General features: G+C 52.5%; 5 protein-coding genes across 5 annotated transcripts; 3 read left to right on the top strand and 2 right to left on the bottom strand.

Moving 5' to 3' along the window:
- Positions 1–40: 40 nt before the first annotated feature.
- BKA58DRAFT_385630 (Mus7/MMS22 family-domain-containing protein) lies at positions 41–6,948 on the top strand. Its single transcript, XM_046170393.1, has one exon. It carries the CDS (start codon positions 101–103, stop codon positions 6,863–6,865), a length of 6,765 nt encoding a protein of 2,254 aa, XP_046025596.1. The 5' UTR covers positions 41–100; the 3' UTR covers positions 6,866–6,948.
- Positions 6,949–12,185: 5,237 nt separating this feature from the next.
- Positions 12,186–13,184, bottom strand: BKA58DRAFT_339669 (thioredoxin-like protein). Its single transcript, XM_046168315.1, has 3 exons — positions 13,111–13,184; positions 12,703–13,060; positions 12,186–12,654 (listed from the first exon to the last, which is right to left on the bottom strand). The coding sequence occupies exons 1-3, from the start codon at positions 13,132–13,134 to the stop codon at positions 12,584–12,586; spliced, it is 453 nt and encodes a 150-aa protein (XP_046025595.1). The 5' UTR covers positions 13,135–13,184; the 3' UTR covers positions 12,186–12,583.
- A 670-nt stretch (positions 13,185–13,854) lies between these two features.
- BKA58DRAFT_440277 (ribosomal protein S30) lies at positions 13,855–14,285 on the bottom strand (the record flags this gene model as incomplete). The annotated part of the gene is made up of 4 exons (XM_046173736.1): positions 13,855–13,878; positions 13,930–14,034; positions 14,174–14,181; positions 14,234–14,285. The coding sequence occupies 4 exons, from the start codon at positions 14,283–14,285 to the stop codon at positions 13,855–13,857; spliced, it is 189 nt and encodes a 62-aa protein (XP_046025594.1).
- Positions 14,286–14,787: 502 nt separating this feature from the next.
- On the top strand, positions 14,788–16,198 carry BKA58DRAFT_385620 (pyridoxamine 5'-phosphate oxidase-domain-containing protein). The gene has a single exon (XM_046170392.1). It carries the CDS (start codon positions 15,125–15,127, stop codon positions 15,884–15,886), a length of 762 nt encoding a protein of 253 aa, XP_046025593.1. The 5' UTR covers positions 14,788–15,124; the 3' UTR covers positions 15,887–16,198.
- Positions 16,199–16,581: 383 nt separating this feature from the next.
- Positions 16,582–19,283, top strand: BKA58DRAFT_182754 (heterokaryon incompatibility protein-domain-containing protein). The gene is made up of 4 exons (XM_046165421.1): positions 16,582–17,270; positions 17,333–17,404; positions 17,469–17,768; positions 17,821–19,283. The coding sequence occupies exons 1-4, from the start codon at positions 16,710–16,712 to the stop codon at positions 18,835–18,837; spliced, it is 1,950 nt and encodes a 649-aa protein (XP_046025592.1). The 5' UTR covers positions 16,582–16,709; the 3' UTR covers positions 18,838–19,283.
- Positions 19,284–22,056: the final 2,773 nt, after the last annotated feature.

Genomic DNA, 22,056 nt, shown 5'->3' with positions numbered 1-22,056 from the left:
CGCTAAGTCGAGCACGGGACGACGCGCCATGCCTTCAGCCATCACCCAAAACCTCACCCCGCCAGCATCCAACCACGGAACGACATGCAGGCGCGTCCAAATGTCCAAATGGCGACAGAAAGGTTTTGTCCAGGACTCGGATGAGGAAGAAGACGAATCTCAGCTTGAGAGTCAGGGTTCCAGGCAGAGTGTTGGCCTGAGTGGACGCGTCGAGCGCGTCGAAGATGGTGCCGTGCCGATCCGACAGCATGAGGCACCCACGGAAGAGGTGCAGGGGGTTGATGGAGAGGAGGGAGAGAACACGCAAGCTGACGAAGGCATCAATGGGATAGAGAAGCAAGAGAGGGCCATTGTCACGCCTACCAAACAGAGCTCGCCGAGGCGCCCTACGCCATCTCCGTTTACACCCAAATCGACGCGCAGTATAAGAAGAGAGCCCACCGAGAGCCCTGATCCGCTGCTAGGGTCACCTACGCCGAAAAACCGACAGGCTGTACCACCTCCGTCGTCACAGCGCCTGGCATCCCCAATCCTCCAGCCAAGCTCTGCCGTGTCCATACCTCAACTCGAAGACGGCCATGTTGTGCCCCGCTCCGACACCTCGATTACTCCAATACAATCAACGGTCATGGGGAAACCTGAAACCTCTACACATGCTTCAAGCATACTCAGACAGTTCGGTATCGCGCCGTTGTCCGATGATTCCGACGATGATCTCTCAGATCCGCCCACGGACCTGGAATCGCCTCCTCCTGCTTTCGCTGAGCCCCATCGACGTACGGCAGTTCAAGTTGTCATACCATCCGCAACGGCTTTACAAAGACAAATCGCTGACGACAGGGCAAGACGCGAATTCCGCCAACGGAAGCCCATTCAGATGCATCCATACGCGCTGGAGGGTGAGATGTATCGGAGAGAAGTACAGAGCAGAGGTCTTAAGCCGGTGCGGAGAGAACGTTCACGATCACCTCAGGGTCATCGCAGACAGCCAAACGACGAGTCGCAAGAACAGGAGTTCAATCCGGATCAAAGCCCTACAAGCAGCCCTCCTGAGGTCGAAATACCCGTCTCTACACCTGTACTGCCAAGGCCAAGAAAGGACGCCGCTCAACAGCCTACGTCCGGTCCCGCCAGACGCCCTCCTTCTACACAGCTCCGTCATCCTCATGCAGCGAAGCGTAGAAAGCCCAATTTCTCATCCACACAAGCTGCGGCGGCACCGACAAGCATTTTCGAAGACTATGATATGCGACGGGATATCTGGTCGATTCCCCCAAATTCGCCTCCGTATTCGAGCAGTCCGCCATTACAAGGAAACACGTCAGCTCGCCGTCTAGGCATGCTGCGCGTATCAATCCCTGCTCCAAACCTACCGACGCCTTCAACCTCATCGGTCATGCAAGAAGATCCTCAGATGCTCCAGGGCTCAGACTCCGAGCCGGCACCGCGCAGTATACAGAGATCTGGTGGGGAATTGCGTCGGCCAACAAGGGTAGTGATAACGGACAGCTCATCTTCAGCTGCAGGCTCCGCTAGTGAGGCAGAGAAGAGCGACGATGAGATGAGAAATGTGGGCCGAAAGATCAAGGGAGTGTTACCTGCTTCTTGGTTGCGATTCGATCGCCAGGCACAAGAGCGACGGAAGGCTCAGCAACGCGAGAGAGAGCGCGCGCGTACCAACGCAGCCGCTTCCCCTGAGCCGACGGCGCCCGTACGTGGAGTTGCCCAAAGAATCATGAGACCTGCTGGCCGACCTCGACAAAGTTCAACCTCCAACGCGCCTTCGCAAGCTCCTGTAGTCATATCTGACGATTCAGATGATGAGCTTAGGGCTTCTGAACCCCGATTTTTGCAACAAGACCAAAACTCCGTGGCCGACGCATCTGCATTAGCTGCAATGTTTGACGATCGTTATGCCGACGATAACTTGTCCGACATGGAACACGACCGTTTACCTCTCCCTACACTTGGTGGAACTGGACCAAAGCGGAGAAAACAGACCAAACTTACAGACGCTTTCGCAAAATCCAAGAAAGTCAGATTATCGGACGGTTTAGCAAAGAATGTCGCCCCTGGGAAACGGTCGTCTGGCGGCCATCCTTCGCGTAAGAAGCATGGTCACTCCAAGAAATCACGTAAAACCCCACCACCTGCTATGAGTGTCATAGACATTGATCTTTCGCCTTCTCAATCAGGTGGTAACATGCCACAATTTCTCAGGATTGCCAGACGGCAAGCGCTTCAAAGACCAGATCTAGCCCGTCAAAGTTTACATGACAAGCAAATAAGACTGCATAATGCCGAAGACACGGAAGAAGCCAATATCACTCTACAACAGTGGCGACGGGGAACATTGAAACCAAGAGCAAATGTCAGATCGCAACAAAGAAGATCCCGACATCCTTTGGCCGATAGGATCGACAACCAGCAGCATGCCGAACAGCACTCAGCAACTGATGGAGCATCTGCGAAGGGCACTGGATTACAATCTGAAGCCGGGACGGAGACATCTCGTTCACGCCCACGTAGAAGCATCCCCGCAGGCCTCCATATCTTCCAACGTTCAACGACCCAGGTCCGGAGATCCACGCAAGAAGGCAAGAAAAATGCCCAACCAAGCAAGGATCCAAAACGAGCTGTGCGCCAGGCACCTCTTCCGTTCAGAACCGCGCAACTTGAAGGCGATGAGAATGACTTTGGCCGTGGCCACAGGAAAATCGCATTCGAGAAGGGCCTCTTGCGTGTCGATCAGCAGTTTGGTCTTCAGCTGCCTAGCGAACAGCCCTTCGTAAACCCACAGCTGGCTAGGTATCTCGCAGATGACAATACTGAACTGCCGCCCCTCCCTTCTGCGAAGGACATCGAAGAAGGCCAAACTGAAGATCTAAGCAACCAACAGCCTCCAGTTCGCAGACGCTTGAAGCGAAAGGTACAAGCGCAACGAATTGATATCGATGCGCGGGAATACCGTCAGCCAAGCGAGCCAGCAGTGGACGAGATACTCAAGAACACCGACACTCCTCAACCACAGGAAGTCGACACAGAAGACGGCTTGCCCATACTCCACGGGTTGGGTCCTTATGGTACCCGTTACCCGATCACGTTCGATGTGTACTCTCTAGCGACCGACACGTACTTTCACTCTTCCACTTTCATCGGCGCTGACGAATTCCGCCAAGCTTTACTCACCAGCAAGCCTAGTAGCCGTGATCTCGATGAATTAGCCGGTCATTGCACCATCAGCCATGGCGCTATCTCAGTCAGATGCGGTCCGTGGAATGATGAAACTTTTTCTAGGCTCCAGGAGATCGTGAACGCGGTATCAGAACCTGTCGAAGTCCAAGGATCCGACCTTGGTATGTCATCGTCAGCCCACGAATGCCCAATGAACTCAGTTCGATTGGCACGATCACTTATCAACTACATCACCCACCATCTCAGCTTTTTGGACCCGATCGATCGAGGCGACTGTGTAGCCAAGTTGTTGCGGCTATGCCAGTCAATATTCGATAATCTGTTGATCGCTCAAGGCACTCTCAATGGAGGAGATTCTAGCCATGCTCACAGTGTTATACGTGCTATGGCATACCTTCTTGTCATCAGCATTCAAATCCACCACATTGCTCAACACCCGACTCTCGCTCCAGGGAACCAAGTCGGAGTCATTACTCTTGCCAAAAGCTTATCCAAGACTCTTGTTGCTCATTTCATGCGAAACGGCATTACCAGTCTTGGTAAATTTCTCGAACAAAACCAGAGGCACTCCGTACGCGAGAAGGGTATACAAGATACCGACGTCATTGTTGAGAGCACGGTCATATGCATGCATGTCTTGGAAGAGATGGACATACCAGGATGGAGTTTCTGGGACTTGACCAGTCAAGAGCTTAGTTCCAATCTGGGCGGCGCTACTACTTTACCTGCCTTCGAAACTACCTGGGCTACAATGCTCACATTCTTTCCCTACAACGAGATCGATTCGTCTGGCATACCGCTTAAAAGTCGTAGGGAGACTTTCCAGAGCGACAATTGGACGTGCATCCGAGATCTTTTGCGCAGACTATTCGAGTTATACCCAAGTACGTACAGGAAGCACAGCACGTCTCTCAATGACTATGTACGCGCCAATCTTGCACGATGCCACCGGTTGATTGCTCATTGGCATTGGAGACGTCCGGAGCTGATGCTCAACGTCGTCTTGGATTTCTTTGGCAAAAATGGACTCAAAAGTCTGCGACGTGAAGCAGGCACTGGATCGGTACCCTTCCTCAACGACCTTGCCACTGCCCCGTTCCTCAACGTCGACCCAAATGAGAACTCCTTTCACATCGCATTGAAATGTCTCGCTCTAGGTCTCCAGGGTATGAGTAATGCCTATCCTGAAAAGAAGATTCGTAGCTTTGTTTTCCGCTCTCTACCTAATCATGGGCGTGCTTATCCCAAGGATCAGCCCCTGGACGAAGAAAACCTCGCAGCGCTGCGCAATCACCACGACCTACTCTCAACGCTGTACCGGGCTGCGCCACCCGCTTGTCGGCCAAAGCTTCATCACATTCGTGACCTTGTAAATCACGAGAGCTCTCATCGCGAAGCATGTAGAGTCAGCGTTCGAGCCTGGGCCAATCTCGCTACATTTCAGCTATCAACCGAAGAGCCGTATACATCTGCACGGCCATTCGCATCCTGGCACAAAGACATCATGCACCAAACGCTCATTCAGTACAAGCTGGCGAAGACCGAAGCTGACGACTATCTCAAGTCTGGTGTCCTGGACGGCACTACCGATGTCTCTGCCGTCATGGTTCGTCAAACAATGGAAAAGAATCAGGGGCAGGTCATTGCGACGCTTAGAGACTGCATTGCAGGGATGAGCAGGGCAATCCAACACGCAAGAGATCAATCATCTTTGAAGGTGTTTCTGGAGGACTCCGACATCATGCATCTTTTAGAGCTTCCTCATCTGGAAGACCATCGACTCGTCAACGTCATCCGCGACGTCATGAAGGTCCTTCAGGATTATGCAAAGATTCAGAAAGTCAACTTGAAGAAGGACGTAAGCCAACAGACAAGCGAGGAAAGCCAGGACTACGGTGACTTTCCCGATATGGATGACCTGGATGATATGGATGTCGATGCCCCCGCAAAGACCTTTCACCAGTCGGGATTGGATTTTATTCAGACCCCACTCTGGCACTTGCTGTCGAACGCATTTGGCGCGGAAAATTCGCCAGATGATAACCTACTTATGGATTGCATCGACACATGGGTTCGGATTGCAGAAGGCCAGGTACTAGCGGGTGAGAGATCATGGTCATACTATCTCGATTCGTTTAGTCAAGTATCGTGGAAGCAGTTGCGCCAGACCGAACAGACTCGCAAATTCGGCCCATACTTCATGGCTGCTCTCGTCGACTGTGACTCAGCCGCGTACGAAGAGCATCGACATGAGTTTTTCCAGGCTCTAATGGTAAGCTTGGTGGAGCGAGAGTCGATGCTGAGGTTCCAGCACAGACTGCTGCACGCCATCGCGCAAACGGACGAGCATCACCCGCTCATGCAGAACCTGCCTTTCTTCCGCGATATAGAGACTGGGAAATGGGACATTACTGCCGACACTTTGCGTACGCGACGTCTTGCCCTCATCTCCAGCATTCTCTCCAACATGCGCGACCACATCCACGCCACTACCCGAGCCGAACCATCTCGTCTTGGCGAAACGAAACGGCTATACGCGTCAATGCTGAAGGACTTCATGACATCTATGAAGTACAACTACCAACAGCTCCGCCAAGGCACCACAGTGACCGGCGCATACGTCGAATTCGTGCAAAAGATCGTACAGTTCCTCAAGCAATACACGAACGATATCTGCCCTGTGCTGCCTTTCTTCACAGACTCGGTCGCCTTCCCATTACCAGCTGGAGATCCCACCTACGTGGTGGCACGCCTGTGTGGGTATGCACCCAAGCTGTCAGACACCGGGACTGCGAAACAACTATCTTTCTTCATCCAGACTGTCGCACAACAAGCCGCTGCCGACAACCAACAGGCTTATCTTGTCAATCAGCTCACAACTGCTCTTTGCACCGATGAAGCGCCTACTGGTGATAGGGTAGCACTGCGATCGGTATTGCTACAAGGCATCTTTCCGGCGTACTTGGAAGAAGCCTTTTCATCAAGCACAGCCTTCGCAATCGCTAGGCCCATACTGCAAGCTCTGCCCGCGATCCTGGACACGATGATCTTCGATCTGCGCGTCACTCAGCCGGAAGGTCTCGCCTCAACCGTCGGCTGCATCGTATCGGTATCACACGCCTTCATCCGGGGTACAGAACAACTCAAAGACGACCATCATCTGCTCCAGCTTCCCTACGTCCTCGCCGCGCTCACGCATATGCTCGAAGCTCTCAGATCAATCCTCTCTCCATTGGAGTACATATGCAGCCGGACCATGCCCTCCGCACATCTCAATCCACCGCCACTTGTCGCCTACATCGACGAGGTCAGCATCTTCATCACCAAGCTTCTCCGCGGCGCAACACCAGACACCATCCCCTCTTACGCCGGCGATGCTCATGCGTCACCTTCGGGGAAACAACACGCAGATCTCCTAGCTTTTTGTCGCCGCGGCCTGGAAGACAGCTTGAAGACGAATTGGAGTGAAAGCGCTGGATCAATTTGGTTTGGCCAGGGTCATGCGCGCAGAGAGGTACTCTTCGATTTTGGGAGTGTGGAGGAAGAACGAGGGAGACTAGAAGGCGGGATAAAAGGGCTTCAGGCTGCGCTTCATGATGTTTATGGATATGGGGACGCTGGGATTCATGGTGAGGAGGAAACGAATGTTGGGTACGACATGGTGGTTTAGTAACGTCTTGGATTTAGCGGCATGAACACGGCGTATAATGGCAATTCTTGAATTACACGAATATAATAAGAATCATACTGAAACAATCATTCTTTGCGAATACGCGCGGAACGCTGGCGAAACCAGTCACAGGACGAGTTGTAATCGCCTTCGATGTAGAGCCGCGTCACGTCTATGCTGCCAGTCGGCCAGTGGACTTCATATAAGGGAAACGCTAAACTGGTCTGGAGCATACATCAGAATGGAAACATGCAAAGTGGGTGGCACAAAGTCAACGTAGGCTCTAGGATGTTCAATTTCTTTCTTGAACGAGGTCAGAGACTGGGAAGAGCAAAAAACCAAAGTCATAACAAGATCGCATCAGAAGCTGCGACCACATCCGTCAATGTCACCAGCTTGCCAGTCAGAGGAACTTGGAGCCATAATCATTCTCTTCCCAAGCTGCATCAAGCCTCGACCTGAGCGGTCATTCTAGCTGTGAACACAATTAGCTACATCGCGCTTGAGGGTCAAGTGAGTCTTACACTTTTCGGACGATAGACTAGCGTCTTTTCGTTCCTCAACTTCCATGTTCATCCAGATCCGAAAGGACTTGGGCAACCCTTCTGCTCTCTTCAGCATCCCTCTCCATTCGCGCGTTTGTGACCGCATAGTAAGAGGTTGTATCGTAATTGACAGCCCGACGAATGGCATCGATGTGGCTCATTTGGGACGAAAAAGGATCATAGTTATGATAGTCTCCATCGATGGGGGGTTCGGGATCAACTGAAGGGGCGACGGCTACGGTCTTCTTCTTCTTTTTTGGTTTCTTCTTTTTCTTCTTGGGTGCTACAGTCAGGGTAGCGTCGAGCTGGGATGCTTCATCAGGAGAGAAGGTTCGCGAGGAGTCCGGAAGGGTAGGGGCAGGAGGGGTAAAAGCAGACGGTCGCACTTGTTCTTCTCCGACTAGAGTGGAAGCGGAAGAGCGGCGAGAGTGACCTGGAACGTGAGTGTGTTGATTGGAAGTGAGGTTATGGGGATCATTTACTTCCTGGGCGGGCATCTTCTGGGAAGGGCCTTGTGCTTTTGTGGTAGTTGAAGGGACAAACGGTGTGGTTGAGGGGTTCGGTTCAGGAGCTGGTGTTGCCCCAGAATCTTCCGAAGATCCCTGGTTGGCTGGAGCGGCGAGGTAGGTCTCCATCTTTTCCGCCTTGTGAGTTACTGAAGAGACATCCTTGGAATCGTTGATATTACCATTGGGTTTACCATTCTCCGATTCGGTAACTGCCTTGTCTTCGCCATCGGCAGAGCCGGTACCAGCTGGCTGCACCTTTGCCTTGCCCTTGGACTTCTTGTTTCCTGTGGTACTATCACCGCCAGACTTTGAGTGGGCCGCTTCTGGTTTAGCAACTGTATCTGTAGCTCCGGATGAGTTCACAGAGTCTTCTAGAGACCCTGCCTCACGCTGAGCGGAGGGACCGTCGCCAGACTTTTGCGAGGATGTGGCCTTGTCGGCCTTCGTCTTAGCGACTCGGTCAGCATCTTCCTTCTGGAGAGGTGAAAAGCCAAAGTCAGGATGTGTTTCATGTTCTTATGTACGTTCAAGACTCACCTTCTGCTGCTTCTTTCTAGCCTCTTTTTCTCGTTTGGCCTGAGACTTGTTGATCTTCGCGAACGGGTGGAGCGACTGCATCTGCTGAGCACCAGCTTTCTTGATCGCAGTGGCGGGTGAGGTCTCTGCAGCTGTTGATATTTCTGCGTTTCCTTCAGCAGTGACGGTTGTTGTAGGATCTTGTGTACTGTCCGACGTCGAAAGCTGAGGCACGGTATCTTCTTTTGGCGGCGCAGCTGCGGGTAGATCAGACTGAGTAGTATAGCGCGGAGTGATCAGTGTTTGGGATTTATCCAGGCTGCTATCGGTAGGTATAGACGGCGATTGTGTGATTTCTATGTGATGTCAGACATTTTATATGGGAAGTGGGTTGGAGTCACAGTACCATGGTTCGTAGTCATCACCTTGTCCTCGAGCTCTGGTTGCGGCTGCGCTTGCACAGACTCGGGCTGGATTTCTGGCGCAGAATGGAAGCTAGTGTCGTTCTTGGCCTCATCGTCCGAGACGTCGTTGTCTGCTAGTTGCGCGGACGATTCTATCGGAGTTGTACTCAAAGGCCCACCACCTGTGTTCTCACTGTCTTTAGCGATCGAAGTAGCGTCGGATCCAGTCTCTAGATTCTTAGCAAGGGCGCCTGCGAAGTTGAGAGAGACGTCAGTGTCACGTTCTTTCTGTGTTGTCTTGACGTCTTGTCCGGCCTCCAGCATCTCCGAACTCTTGGATGGTTGTACGGTAGAGGCGCCCGCTACATTTGCCGGCTGTTCTAGCGCTGGTGTAGAGTCGGAGGGGGAGGACATATGTTCTTCAGCCGAAGTAGGCCCATCAACAGTCGCTGGCTTCGTAGGTTCAGTGATGGTTTTGTTAGACTCTGTGCTGGTCTCTTCCTTTTTCGTGACAGCTGGGCCATCAGCGTTCAGCTTTCCAACAGCTTTCGTATTCTCATCAGCTGCATCGGTGTTCTTAACTGTTGATTCGCGCCTACCTTTGCCCTTGTTCTTCTTTGTAGGAGATTTCTGCTGACGTTTGGGCATCTCGAGCTTGACATCTCCTGTCTCTGGATAGCCAGGAACATCCGACTGCAGGGATGGCTTGTTCAACAGGCCGCTCCTAGCATCCTGGGGAGAGTACGATGCCTTGGCGCTTTGCGTGGCTGAATATGACTCTACACCAGTGACAGGCTTATCGTCTTTCTGAATCGGCATGCGTGGAGCATCACGATTCGTGCGGTCTGTTGTCTGCCCAATATGTGACTGATCGAAATAGCTTGAACTCGATGGTGAATCTTTCTGATAGAAACGCCTTGGTACCGTCACAACGGGACGGACTCCACGTACGTGAGGATTGAACTTGTTGATGCCCAAGGCTGCGCTGGCATCTGCAGGTGACACGAATCTAGATGTGTCAGCGGATCCACAGAGACAACGGTGAGTAAACTTACGTAGCAAAGGCATGAACAGAACTTGCGCCAATCTTGTTGCCCCTCAAGGAGACTGAGATGGGGCTAATACCGACCGTCTGCTTGAACATCTGTGCAAGTTCAGACTCGCTGGTTTCGGGCAACAAATCTCCAATCCAAAGCTCGGTGACGGTCTGATTCTTGGGTCCGATCCATGTATGACCGCAACCAGAGACGGAGTCGCCAGTGATAGCCGGGTCGTCTTCCGATGGGCGACGTCGATTGTTGTAGTCGGCATGTCGAGGGCCGCCGGATGGAATGTTACCGTTGTAATCAGGGTTGGGTCTGCTATATGACTCCCGCCCACCTGGGTTGGATACTTTGCGGCCACGACCAGACTGAGCGGCGAAGCCGTTGTTACTACCCTTCCGACCTACATTGTTATGTCCCGGGGTACCGTTGAACTTGTGGTTGTTGCCACCGTAAGGATCGTAGAGCTCTTGGGTGTTGCGCGGTGGATTGGAACGACGGGGCACTGGCGCACGAGGATCCTGGTGTTGAAGCACCATGTTGCTAGTCATGTCGCCCATCGCGACGTGCTGGCCGTGTGGCTGCTGCGTGAATACAGGGCCCATAGGCTGAGCATGCATCATGTTCTGCTGGTAGTCGAGTTGTGCTCGAGACATCTGGCCAGGATCGGGGTGCTGGAGAGCATAGCCAGGATGGACCATCTGAACATACGGAATTACACCCGTCATCATTGGCTGAGCGATATGTTGGCCCAGTGCCATTTGCGGAGGTAGGAAGTGAGGCGACTGCATGGCAGGCATAGCGCCAGAAGGCTGTCGTGGGTATGGACCATATGCAGTGCGGCTGTTGTTCTCGACCCAGCCGTGTTGCTGAACGTAGGATCCGGAGTTCATGTTGCGATTGGATTTTGGAATGTTCAAGGATAGCGCATGCATGTTGGGCGACGGCCTCGAGGGTCCCGCTGGAACACCGCTCCTCAATGGACCAAAATGGCCTCCAGGCTGAACGAGACCCTGCGATGGGATGCGTGGAGGAGCATAGCGCATGTTGGGCTGATGTGGTACTCCGGAAGACACATTCGCGACATGGTCTGACTTATCGACGGCGGACGAAGGCTCTGCCGGTGTGGTCAGTTTGCTGGGTCGAGATCGTGTTATCTTGCGATTTTTCTTACTGCCTTTCTTGTCCGTAGACATATCAACAATGGTGGACGAAGGCTGGGTTGCTTCATTGGTGGACTGTTGACCCCAAATGCGTGCTTGTGGCGTCAGGCTCTCGCGCAGTGTCTCGTTAGTCGCCTTGTTCATCTCGATCCAAGTAGTAATCAGGATATGAGCGACGTGCCAGAGGAACACACGAGGGAATCCGAGAGGTTCACCGAACACAAAGATCTGGTCGACGATGGCAAGCGGATCGTTGATGTCGTAGACGTTGCCCATCTGAAGCCCGGTGAAGTCGACTCGATCCGGATACGCGAGCGCCCAATCTTTAGCGAATCGGTCCGCCGCGTAGTAGGTGTTTCGGGAAATGAAGGTCAACATCTCTTCGCAGAACTTCCTTCCCTCGATGTATACATCTTCGGCATCCCACAGGTCTTCCACGGTCCATCCCTGTGAGGGTAGGATGCAGAGACACCTAGTTGAGTCAGTGTGGTCTTCGAGTAGGGCGCGACAGGTTACTCACTGATTCTTGTGATTCACCTGCCAATGCGTTGCGGCTTGCACCACAACCGCAGGACCTTGGACGCTACGTGCGATGACGGGCGCACGAATTGGACCTAGTGAACGGGGATCGCGAGTACCAAGTTCGGTAGAAAAGAAGGCCTGACCGGCGCCCGGACTGAACTTGGGGTCTCTAGTTGCATGGTTGACTGGGTCAACGACAGTGTTGTTCATATCGGTGGGGGACGCAGGCTGCTCGTCTGCAATTGTTGCGGTTGGCGTGTCTGCAGCAGGCGGAGTGCCCGGTGGTTGGGCAGTATCCGACATAGCTGAACTCACTACTGGCTCAATAAGGGAGGTGCGAGTAAGTAAGGCTTTGCGTGGGACAAATGGAGGTGGTCTTTGCAGCAGGGGAAGGTCTTGAGCGGCGACGAATTCCGTTGGAAACTAGCAGCTGCGATGGAGAACGCGAGGTGGGAAATACTTAAGAAATTTGTGGCAAGCGCGAGGGTAGCACAATAAACAAAAGTTCGTCGCTGCTTCAGGTGGAAGGAGCAACAAGTCTTGGCGCCGCCAGAAAGAGGAGGTGGGCGTGAGTGACCAACGCTTGAGATCTCCGCGCGCCGCTCTTCCACTCACGCTATTGGTCTCAGTGTAGCTTTGGCGTGACTTGTGAAGATGCTGAGTGACTGGAAAAGAACAGAAACAGAGAGACGTAGTCACCGAGGATTTCGACATGATGAAGCACAAGGACGCGACGAGAAGTAAGGAAATACAACACCTACACCTTACAGGACGTTGGAAGAAGCTTTTCTTGGGGATTTCTTTTGCATATGCATGTGTTTGCATCAGTGTCTTACCAGCGACGCAGCTATCGGCCGCCTAGCCAAACGTCTCTTCCCGAGCTACTGAGCGGTGAAGCCTTTAGACATACCGGGTCCAGAGGCAATCTCGAAAGCCAATAGTACTTTCCAGTATGTAGTATCCGAAATCACAGGCTGAGTGGAGTGGGTATAGTAAATATCACATCTCTCCACGCTCTACACCTTCTCCGTCTCCTTCGGTACCGACCGTATCAGCTTCATGATCTCGCTCTCGTTCTCTCCAGCGACTGTCAGGGTTAGCATGTGTACTACTTCTCTCCTTTGCGGATACATACCAGCTTTTCCCTGATTCCAGTCCACGACAAGCGGTCTCTGGAAGGCGCCTCCGTCCGCCTTCAATCTCCTCATGGCGTCTGTCTCGTTCTCCGCCCCGCTGATAACTTTGCCTGCAGCGCCCGATCCGCCCAAGTAGTCCAGAATGTTCTTGAGCTGGTCGGTTGTCGGTGGGGCTTCTGTGACATCGAGCTCGAATTCTGTGCGCTCAGCCTTGTCCTGCGCTTGGTGAGAGCTGGCCTGGTCTTCAGTTGCATGCGAGACTGATTGTGCGTTGGCTTGCTTGAGGAGGGTGAGGACGCGAGTGGAAGCTTGGTTCGAAGGCGCGTGGAAGAGCGTCACGACGTTCTTTGCGCCGTGCTGGATGATGTTAGCAGGTGATGCTCAGAGACAATTCCAGAATTGCTTACCTCTCCAAAAAATCGCTTGAACATGGTTGCTGTTGGTGTTGTACTGTTGATGCTCTGCAAATGCAGGTGTTGGTGTTCTTACAGCTCAAGTGGAGTGAGGTTCGGGTGTGACGTAGATCGCCGCTTGGACCTGCCGTTCGTTCCCGCCGTAGGTATGATCACAAAGATCTACGATGCAGCACTCGAGGATCAAGTTACAAACAGGTAATGCAGAGCTTAGAAAGCTCTTGGTTCATTGATTCGGATCAAGGCAAGCTTGCCTAGGGCGCTTCGCTGTGCACGACAGTTTTCTCATATCTGGACGGGCTTGTCCGCTTTCGCAGGCGACCAAGATGCTATGGAGCTGCCAACTCAAAGACGTGAACTAAATCATCACATTGGAGATTGAAACGCAGTTCAATAAGTAAAACACAGCATCGGACCTTAGTGAAGTATGGAGGGTCAGCCAACGCGAAATGAGGCAACGCATGGCACACAGTTCAAGGTGACCAGATTTGGGAACACAAGCAGCTAGATTTCGTGATGCAGCTGTGCAAAAAGCAGAATGTACATGTACGCCATGAATATGCCCCCATCATCCCAAAGTGTGGGATCATGCTGCTGCTGAGGAACGTGCCGTGGCGACGTCCGTGATTCCCACTTCCCTCTGATCCAGAGTCATAGCCATCCTGAAGAAACCGAATTCATGACCGTATTCTCTAGCTCATAGTGCTCGTTTCGTTCGCCCTTCCTCTCGTGTTTGGCTTATGAGGTTGGGTTAGGGTTCATCTGGGACGTGTCAGTTCTTGCCCAGTATACAGGTATGCAATCTCTACTGACCTTGCGCTTGCCACCGGTCATGGTGACGTTCACGAAACGGCGGGTGTATGTGAGCCTCTTCTTGGCGCGGCCCTTAGGGGTCTTCTTCTTCTCCTGGGGCTCAACCTGTGTAACGTGTCAGTCGGTTGTCCACATCCACTTGACATCCTTAATCAATCCGTCCTTCTCCTCAAGCGTCGCGTGATCGTGATTCGACGTGTCGCTATCGGTTGGAGGCGTGGGTGTATCGATGGGTGAAGCTTACCTTGGGGGCTATACATTGTTAGCAGACATTCGCAATCGTTCCACATGAGCCAAGACTTACTTTGAGACTTGACCTTTCCGGCACGAGCGAGGGATCCGTGAACCTTTCCCATATTGGCGGTTGTTGATGGGTGTGATGAGTCGTTCGAAGTTGTCTGTGTGGTGGCAAAGTCCGATTAGCGGTGTACCTCTGGGGTTTCGAGTGATGGGTGCGGGTGGAAAGTCTTGGTTTCGCAAGGCTTCGCTTCTGGTGCAGGTGCAGTCGTAGGAGCGGACGGGATACGTACAGGTTGCGGTCGTTGGGTGTTCGTTGACTGGGCGGCGACGAGAGGGTCAAAATGACTCCAGGGCTGTGGACGGCGGCTCACCGGATTAGCCGAGATCACGTGCAGCGCTAGTGCATCGAGGTGTGAACATCGAGCTCAGCGCAACGACCATTATGCGTTCACTATAGCCATGTTCTGTGATGAACAATTAGAGTAAAGTGCACATATATAGCTGTATCATATCAGGAAGTTGTTGCTGATCATGTCGCTGCGCCTAGATGTTCCGATCGTTGAGTGGAAATCTCGCCTCCACATGCGCTCAGAGATGATCAGATAAGATAATGTGAGCCATCATCAAGCACAACGGATAACAGGTTCGACACGCGAGCTTCTTCAATGGCCCTCAAGCCACTTTCAAGGAGCGCGGTCATGCTTTGTCCAGATGCTCATGGATGAGCCATCTCTGTGCCCAACGCGGTCATGCCATCCGCAATAGACTTTACCTTTACCCTAGTCGGAGATCCCCGCCGCGGTTGGGTGTCGCATGATGCGTCGTTCCGTAGCTTCGCTCGGACGCGTCGCTGTTTGCCATCAGCCACCACCTTTACTGACGCTTCACTGTAGCTATCTAGCTCTTGGAACACCCTATTGCATCTATATATTACTCAGATACAAGCAGTAGCAAGATGCGTCTCCAAGCTGCCCTCGTAAGCCTTATCTCCGTCGCCTCAGCGTCCAACCTGCCATCACCCCAGCACTTCTTCGCGAATTCGTCCTCCAGCGATGGATCCGGCTTTAAGATTCCAACGGTCCACGAGTCTGCCGTCCAAGCTCGCAGGATCATGCGCCTAGAGAACATCGGCACCTTATCTACTGTCTTCCCAGATTCTCACATCACTGAGCAACGACCTTCGGATGTCGGCGGCGCGCCCATAGGCCTGATGGACTACTTCGGTGATTGCGAGTCCGACTCAGGCAACCCGACCATTCTCGCCATCACCATCGCGACCTCCTTCAAGAACGTAGATGCCGGCTCCAACATCACCCTAAGCATGCGATGGCACCCCCAGGACAACAAGTGGCGCAGCCCAGCATCGCTCCCTCGCTTCTCGCTCGTCGGCCGTCTTGAGGACATTGATATGGATGCTGTCAAGAAGCTGGGTGTGACGGCTTGCTATGTCAAGAAGCACCCGGATGCTGCGTGGTGGCTGCCGGGCAATAGCATTCATGAGAGCAAGTGGGTGCGTCTCGTTGTCGAGGAGATATACTGGATCGGAGGCTTCGGAGATCGTGCATACATTGGATGGATTCCCAAGGATGAATGGTACAGCGTTACTCAAGAGGAGATTGATGGCGTTCAGCTGCCTGGAGAGAAGCAAAGTGTCTGGAACACTCTCGGAAGCTGGTTCGGAATGGGTCAGCAAGAGGATGGAGCGTTTGAGCTCTAGATTGATTAATGAGAAACAGGGCATGATACTGCTTGGCACCTTCACATGTGGATCATGTAAGGTGACTTAGCTGGACTTCAATACACCCCATGGGGTGCAGACCATGACTTCTAGTGCTCTTCCATATGGTATCCGTTTGGGCCATCACGACAGGTATTCATACGCTACCTTTAGCTGACTCTGGCTACTTGTATGTGCAGCGAGATCATATCGAGATACGAGACCTGATTCCCTTCCTTAAATTGTTCGAACCACCCGATAGTCGAAGCTTTATTTAGCTTTCACGTGAATAAAGTTCCCGAAATTGGCAAAGTTTCCTTCCTTTGACACACATGCATGTGCGTCTTGTTCCGCCGGGTCTGCAGTATCTCTGCGGTGTCGATGAGAGGCTGTTGCGTGATGTCGCCTAATGGTGGAGCCTCAGGATTCCACCAAAGTGAGTCTACGCAGCGCAACGCTCCTTCCTCCACACGTTGCCCACGCTACGATGACAAATGAAACCTCCCGCCTCTAGCGGAGGCCACTTGAACACCTTGCGTTCTTCATCTGTATTCTAGTCTATGTGATTCGACTTGAAACTTTCGCGAAAGCAAGGTCGTGATGGGTAGCCGCGTAGTGATGGTGGAACGGCTCCTGCAGCTTTTCGCCCCCACGGCTTGTTGGCCTAGTCTCGCCACCTCTCAGCCGCTCTTCCAATGTTGCGCTACACGTTCTCTCGGGCAAATTCTGCATTACACGCAGTATCTGCGAGCGCTTCAGCGATTCAACTCGCATACAGTATATCGTCGTTGGCGAAAGACTTTCCAAAGGAACTGACGACAGCATGCGCCTACTCCGTGCGGTTGATATGACGTTCCACGAGTTCGAAGGCTCTTCTATACCCCCTTACGCCATTCTTTCGCATCGCTGGGAAGGCGAAGAAGTTACATATCAAGAGATAAGCGAACGTGCGACTTTCACCGAAAGAAGATCTTGGTTCATCATGAACCAGGAACTCAAGGTCCGAACGGCTGCCACAGAAAGGAAGTCTGGGTTCAAGAAGATACGACAATGTTGTGAGCAAGCATTGGAAGATATGATAGAGTACGTGTGGGTAGACACATGCTGTATCGACAAATCATCAAGCGCAGAATTGTCCGAGGCCATTAACTCAATGTACGCCTGGTATCAACGATCTTTGGTTTGCTACGCATACTTGGCCGACGTACATATTTGGCCAACATACCGGACAGAAGACGCCGATGGGTCCTGGGCGCAGGCGATTGATGGTACCGAACACATACCAAATGCACGTGGAGGCGGAGCAAGGAGGCGTAATTCTGCTCCGCAGTCCACAGAACCCATCACGAGTATGATAGGATCCAAGTGGTGGACACACGGATGGGTAAAATCTCCAATGTACGAATTGCGTGTGAGACATACTGACTTCGTACATCGACGTTCTAGACGCTACAAGAGCAACAGGCCGTAGAACCTATCGCGCGTGTCATGAGAAGCAACTGGTGGACACGAGGATGGGTAAAATCTCCTATGTACGAATTGCGTGTGAGACATATACTGACTTCGTACGTCGACATTCTAGACGCTACAAGAGCTAATAGCCCCGTCTGAGATCATTTTCTATGCGAATGGAACAACCGGCTGGAGCAAGATTGGCGACAAATCCACTTTGCTTGATTTGGTTGCGAAAAGAACCGGTATTGAGAAGTACATACTGCTTGGTGGGGACGTCATGAAGTGTAGTGTTGCACAGCGCATGTCTTGGGCCTCCGAACGCGAGACAACTAGGATGGAGGACTTGGCGTATTGCCTCCTCGGAATCTTTGGTGTCAACATGCCTTTATTATATGGAGAGGGCAGCAAAGCGTTTCTGCGCCTCCAGGTAGGATCGCCATGCACTTAGCTCTTCATGAACTCCCGCTCACTTCAAACAGGAGGAAATCATGAAACAGTCTGATGACCAAACACTGTTTGCGTGGCAGCTCGGTTTCGAGAGCACGAGAAATGATCTCGTTGGACCTTTGGCTATACATCCGTCCAAATTTCGAGGAGCCAGCACTTTGATGCCTATTCTTGATGACGATTTCCAGAGTCCGTACTCAATGACAAACAAAGGCTTAAGGATCGAGCTTCCGATTGTTCATCACGGCGAAGACCCTTATGGATTAGCTTTTTTACATTGCGGCACCTACAACACACGGACTGCCCTACCTGTTGTGCGCCTTGGGCCACCAGGAACAAATCGGTATGCTCGCGATGCTCGCTCCATTGGACCATTGATGACTATCGAAGTCTATCAACGTGCACCCACAGTCATTTTCATGAGTCAAGAGCCTGGTATCAGAGTAGAAAAGCGACGGCCTCTCCAGGTAGTCATCAGCCAAGACATTCTGATGCTATTCGATAAAGTATACTGTAGTGCCAGGGTTGACCAGTCAGCTGTCTCAGGTGCAGACGCTATTCAAGCGTACACATTTCCTGTTGGTTGTCGTCGCGGCGCGATACTAATGCCTGGATATGGCTACAATCTACTACTCTTATTCAACGTCGAGCTACAGCATGTCGGGCGATATACATGTAAGGTTATTTATGCAGGAGATCGTTTCCGTTTCCACGACTACTTGGGCACCAAAGTCCAAGAGCAAATCCTTCGCATGGCGCGCAAATTGCAAGTCCTTCGCATCAAGCGCGAATCGCAAAAAACGAATCAAACGACAGAAGCCGCTTTGGTTGACGAGCTCGAACAACTACCCATGTGGAATAGGATCCACGGGGACTCCGGTCCACCAAATAATCGGACTAGCTTCGCTGACTTACCGGATGACCGTAGGATCTTGGCCAAGTTTGCGCCATATGATGCACTCGATAGCAGAGACGACGGCAATCTTGTGCTACATATCGATATGCTGGATCAATCGGAAGGTCCACAGGAGCTATTTGAGCTGGAGTAGAAAGTAGGTGAAGGGAAAAGAGAGTGCAAGAGATAATAGGGATGAATGGCTTGGAGGCAGCCTGGGAACAACTGTGTCTGTCCATGCGGACACGTCCTCATGTTTCACTGCACCTTAGTCACTTAATACACTTCTGCCTCGCAAATGTGCACGCCGTGCAGAGTCCTGCCGCTACATCGTGCCACTACATCGTGCCACATGCTCACTTTCCAGATGTAACCGCAAGATACGTTGCATATGTTCGAACAAAAACTGAATTCATCCACAGAATCCTATGCACAAGGGCACTTGCCGAAAAGATGGCGTTTTGAATTGGTCTCGGAGAGGATTTGGATGACTACATCATCGTAATACATGCAAGATTGAAGGAACCAGTACCAAAATGTTCTGATGCATCATCAGACCATACGAGCGGAAAGACTACATTATACTTACACTGACCGATGACCGAAGACTGTCTCCGGAAACCAGATACTGGAGATGGCTCACTTCGTCTGGCGTGTACTGCAGCGAGCTACCTGCACCATCTTCACTACACGTTGGTCACTTGATACATATCTTCTACCTTGTCCACGCTATACATAATTCTACCGCTAGATAGCACACACACCTTCCTCTTTCTGCACCGTCTTTCTGCACTACGCCAGTTCTGACCCCAGCACCACTTCAAAGCAGCCGGCTCTTTCCCCAGACACAAACCGCACACCGCCTTATCGCATCAAGCTTGCGTCAACACCACGTGTCTCTTGCGCCGTGCTTGCGTGTACAGCTCGATAGATCGTATGTTCTTTGCATACGGCCAGATAGGATACACATATCGAGACGTGCTCAGATCTTCCCCAGTCCGCTCGGCTTCACAACAACGCATTCGCCCCTTCGCGGCGTATTAGTAATGACGATCGGCTGCAAGTCAGCGCTGTCAGGTCACTCGACCTCAACGCCGCTCAGATCTGTGCACTTCGCTTCCCTTCGGCCAGTTCAGCCGGTACACTCACGGAGCGGCTTCGTAAGTTCTCTTCTTGCCCTTTCGGCTCCAGCCGGTACACCTGCGGAGCAGCTTCGCAGCAACTCTCCACGCCCCTTCGGCAAGGTCAACCGATACCTTACGGAGCAGCTTCGCAGGAACTTCTTCGCGACCCACATGTTGCGCTGAGCAACTTTGAGTAACCTGGAGCAACCTAGTCGATGGATTCACGAGGCCACCCGCTCCTTCTCTTTCTCGGCGAGCGAACGCATTTGGCGATAGCTGACAGCCTCACATTCGCACACCGCATGGTCGTCGCATCGCGTAGGAGACAAGTGCGCTGGCGCTGGCGCGAAGGAGTCGTGCGCGCAAGGATGACGATAGAAAAATGACAAAGGAGGACAGCCCTACATCGACGATGGGGAACGTGTTGTCTCGATGAACTACTCAACATTACCATTGCAAGCTTACCAAGCTTCTTCCATGTACCTAGGTGGACAACAGCTTCATTGTCGCCCGACAACCGCATGATTCATCTGCGCCCCTTGGGCAGCGTCTGTACCTGAGCGTGCGCGCAACCAGGTCATCCCCAGCTTTTTCAAAATCCTTAGTCGTTGCTCATCCACGTTGTGTGCCTGATGTTGACAAGGAGCTTCCCAGCTGCGACAAGATCACGTGGCCCGGCCGTTTCTGCCTGAAAAGGACCTACTACACACGTCCCATAACAACCATAATATGATACTTAAAAAGGCGGTGACGTGGTGCATCCCAGTCGCATGAACGCCTCACAAGCGCGGCACGAAGATGAAAGGGAACAGCCTGGGAATCCTTCGGTCTGATCATCAATCACGTTGCAAACAAGCATCATGCCGGTAAAAGTTCTCTACGCGAGATGGACGTGAACCATGGGACAACACGAAACAGTCTTGCGCGATATGCGCGATTCTAGTTCCCGCAAGCCAGCCAAGCTCAATCGCTGCTTGTCGCTCAATGGCGAAACTCTCTTTTCGGCGATATCGTCATTTGGTAGCGAGAGTGGTAGTGAGGCGATCCCGAACGGTGGATGCCCAACGCTCTCCCTAGCATCAGGTCCGGAACGAGTCGCAAGGACAATACGAAGGGAGGGTGATCCGGCGATGGCGGCATGGCGCAATGGTACTTTCCACGAGTCGGCCCTTAGGTGTGATTTCCCTTTTCTGACTCAAACGTTGTTCCGGGAAGAGAGGGTGAGAGTGTGCTGAGTTGGACGATGCGGGTGTGCAGGGACGAGCCTTGATGTTGGCTGGAAGCTGGGATCATCCCATCTCTGATCATCCGCACGGTCACATCACTCCCCAAGAAGCCTTAGTTCCGGAGCATTTGCCCGCCTGGCGCTAGAATGCGGTTCGTGTGCTTGGTGATGCGAACGGGCAAAGGGTGGGCGTGGGCGTTCGCGCGACGCGGAAATTGGGCGATCACAGCTGTCAGGCTGCGTGTGCTGGGTGCAGCTATGACTCTGGCAGCATGCTGGTACACTGTGGATGCTCCGCCGGTTTGGTCTGTCTTGTCAAAGGCGCAAAGGCTGGTATTAATGTCCGAGATAACTGATATCGGCTTGGGGCTCGTTGCGGGATACGGTGCATGCTGATACTCACCGCCACGTGCTGCCAGCACGAATGCGATACAGATATCCACAATAGCACCGCCATTGTTGGTATAGCTGCCATAGCTGTCGGCACTTGGGATTCTCACAAAGACGGCGCAGACGGCTGTCGATCGCGGTTTTTTAGGCAAATCTTCGCGTCTGACCATGACAGTGGCATCACCTGCTCTCTCTGTCGGAAATTTCGGACGAAGCTTGCGGTGATGAGAAGGGGCCCTGGTCGACGGCAGGATGCGAGTCCAAGGTCCCTGCTTGACTGCCTTGTCATGAGTAGCGGAGAGAAGGAGGGGCAACGGTCGGTGTTATGGATAATTCCGTGCAAACCTCCTTCTCGAAGGTCTGGCGCGCAGGGATCATGGCTGATAGTTTAGAGTGCTATTCGCAAGGCCGCGTAGGGCGGCAGTAGCAACAATCTCGCAACAATTTCGCGGGCAAGTCGCCCAGCCATGACAATCTAGGGAAAGATTGCCTGGAGCAAGATTGCATACATCCGATGATAGAGCGCTCTGAGCTGCACAGCTGCAGAAGTAGGTGTTGTAGGTTCTGCGTGGTGGTGTTATTTCGAGAACGTCCCACCAAGAACCGTCGCGCGTTTGGTTCCGACGCAAAGGTT

This window comes from Alternaria rosae (genome assembly GCF_020736505.1).
Source record: "Alternaria rosae strain MPI-PUGE-AT-0040 chromosome Unknown BKA58scaffold_5, whole genome shotgun sequence".
Classification (NCBI taxonomy): domain Eukaryota; kingdom Fungi; phylum Ascomycota; class Dothideomycetes; order Pleosporales; family Pleosporaceae; genus Alternaria; species Alternaria rosae.
The sequence above is the reverse complement of the archived record's forward strand: the minus strand, read 5'-3'. Positions and strand labels throughout refer to the sequence as shown.

What these genes read in the sequence shown, in the direction of transcription:
- BKA58DRAFT_385630 (XM_046170393.1), top strand. Translation starts at nt 101, where the DNA reads ATGTCCAAATGGCGACAGAAAGGTTTTGTCCAGGACTCGGATGAGGAA.
- BKA58DRAFT_339669 (XM_046168315.1), bottom strand. Translation starts at nt 13,134, where the DNA reads ATGTTCAAGCGATTTTTTGGAGAG. An exon ending in TCAAGCGATTTTTTGGAGAG is followed by an intron (nt 13,061 to 13,110) that starts GTAAGCAATTCT and finishes AACATCATCCAG; the next exon opens with CACGGCGCAAAGAACGTCGT. An exon ending in CTGGAATCAGGGAAAAGCTG is followed by an intron (nt 12,655 to 12,702) that starts GTATGTATCCGC and finishes TAACCCTGACAG; the next exon opens with TCGCTGGAGAGAACGAGAGC.
- BKA58DRAFT_385620 (XM_046170392.1), top strand. Translation starts at nt 15,125, where the DNA reads ATGCGTCTCCAAGCTGCCCTCGTAAGCCTTATCTCCGTCGCCTCAGCG.
- BKA58DRAFT_182754 (XM_046165421.1), top strand. Translation starts at nt 16,710, where the DNA reads ATGCGCCTACTCCGTGCGGTTGATATGACGTTCCACGAGTTCGAAGGC. An exon ending in AGTGGTGGACACACGGATGG is followed by an intron (nt 17,271 to 17,332) that starts GTAAAATCTCCA and finishes TCGACGTTCTAG; the next exon opens with ACGCTACAAGAGCAACAGGC. An exon ending in ACTGGTGGACACGAGGATGG is followed by an intron (nt 17,405 to 17,468) that starts GTAAAATCTCCT and finishes TCGACATTCTAG; the next exon opens with ACGCTACAAGAGCTAATAGC.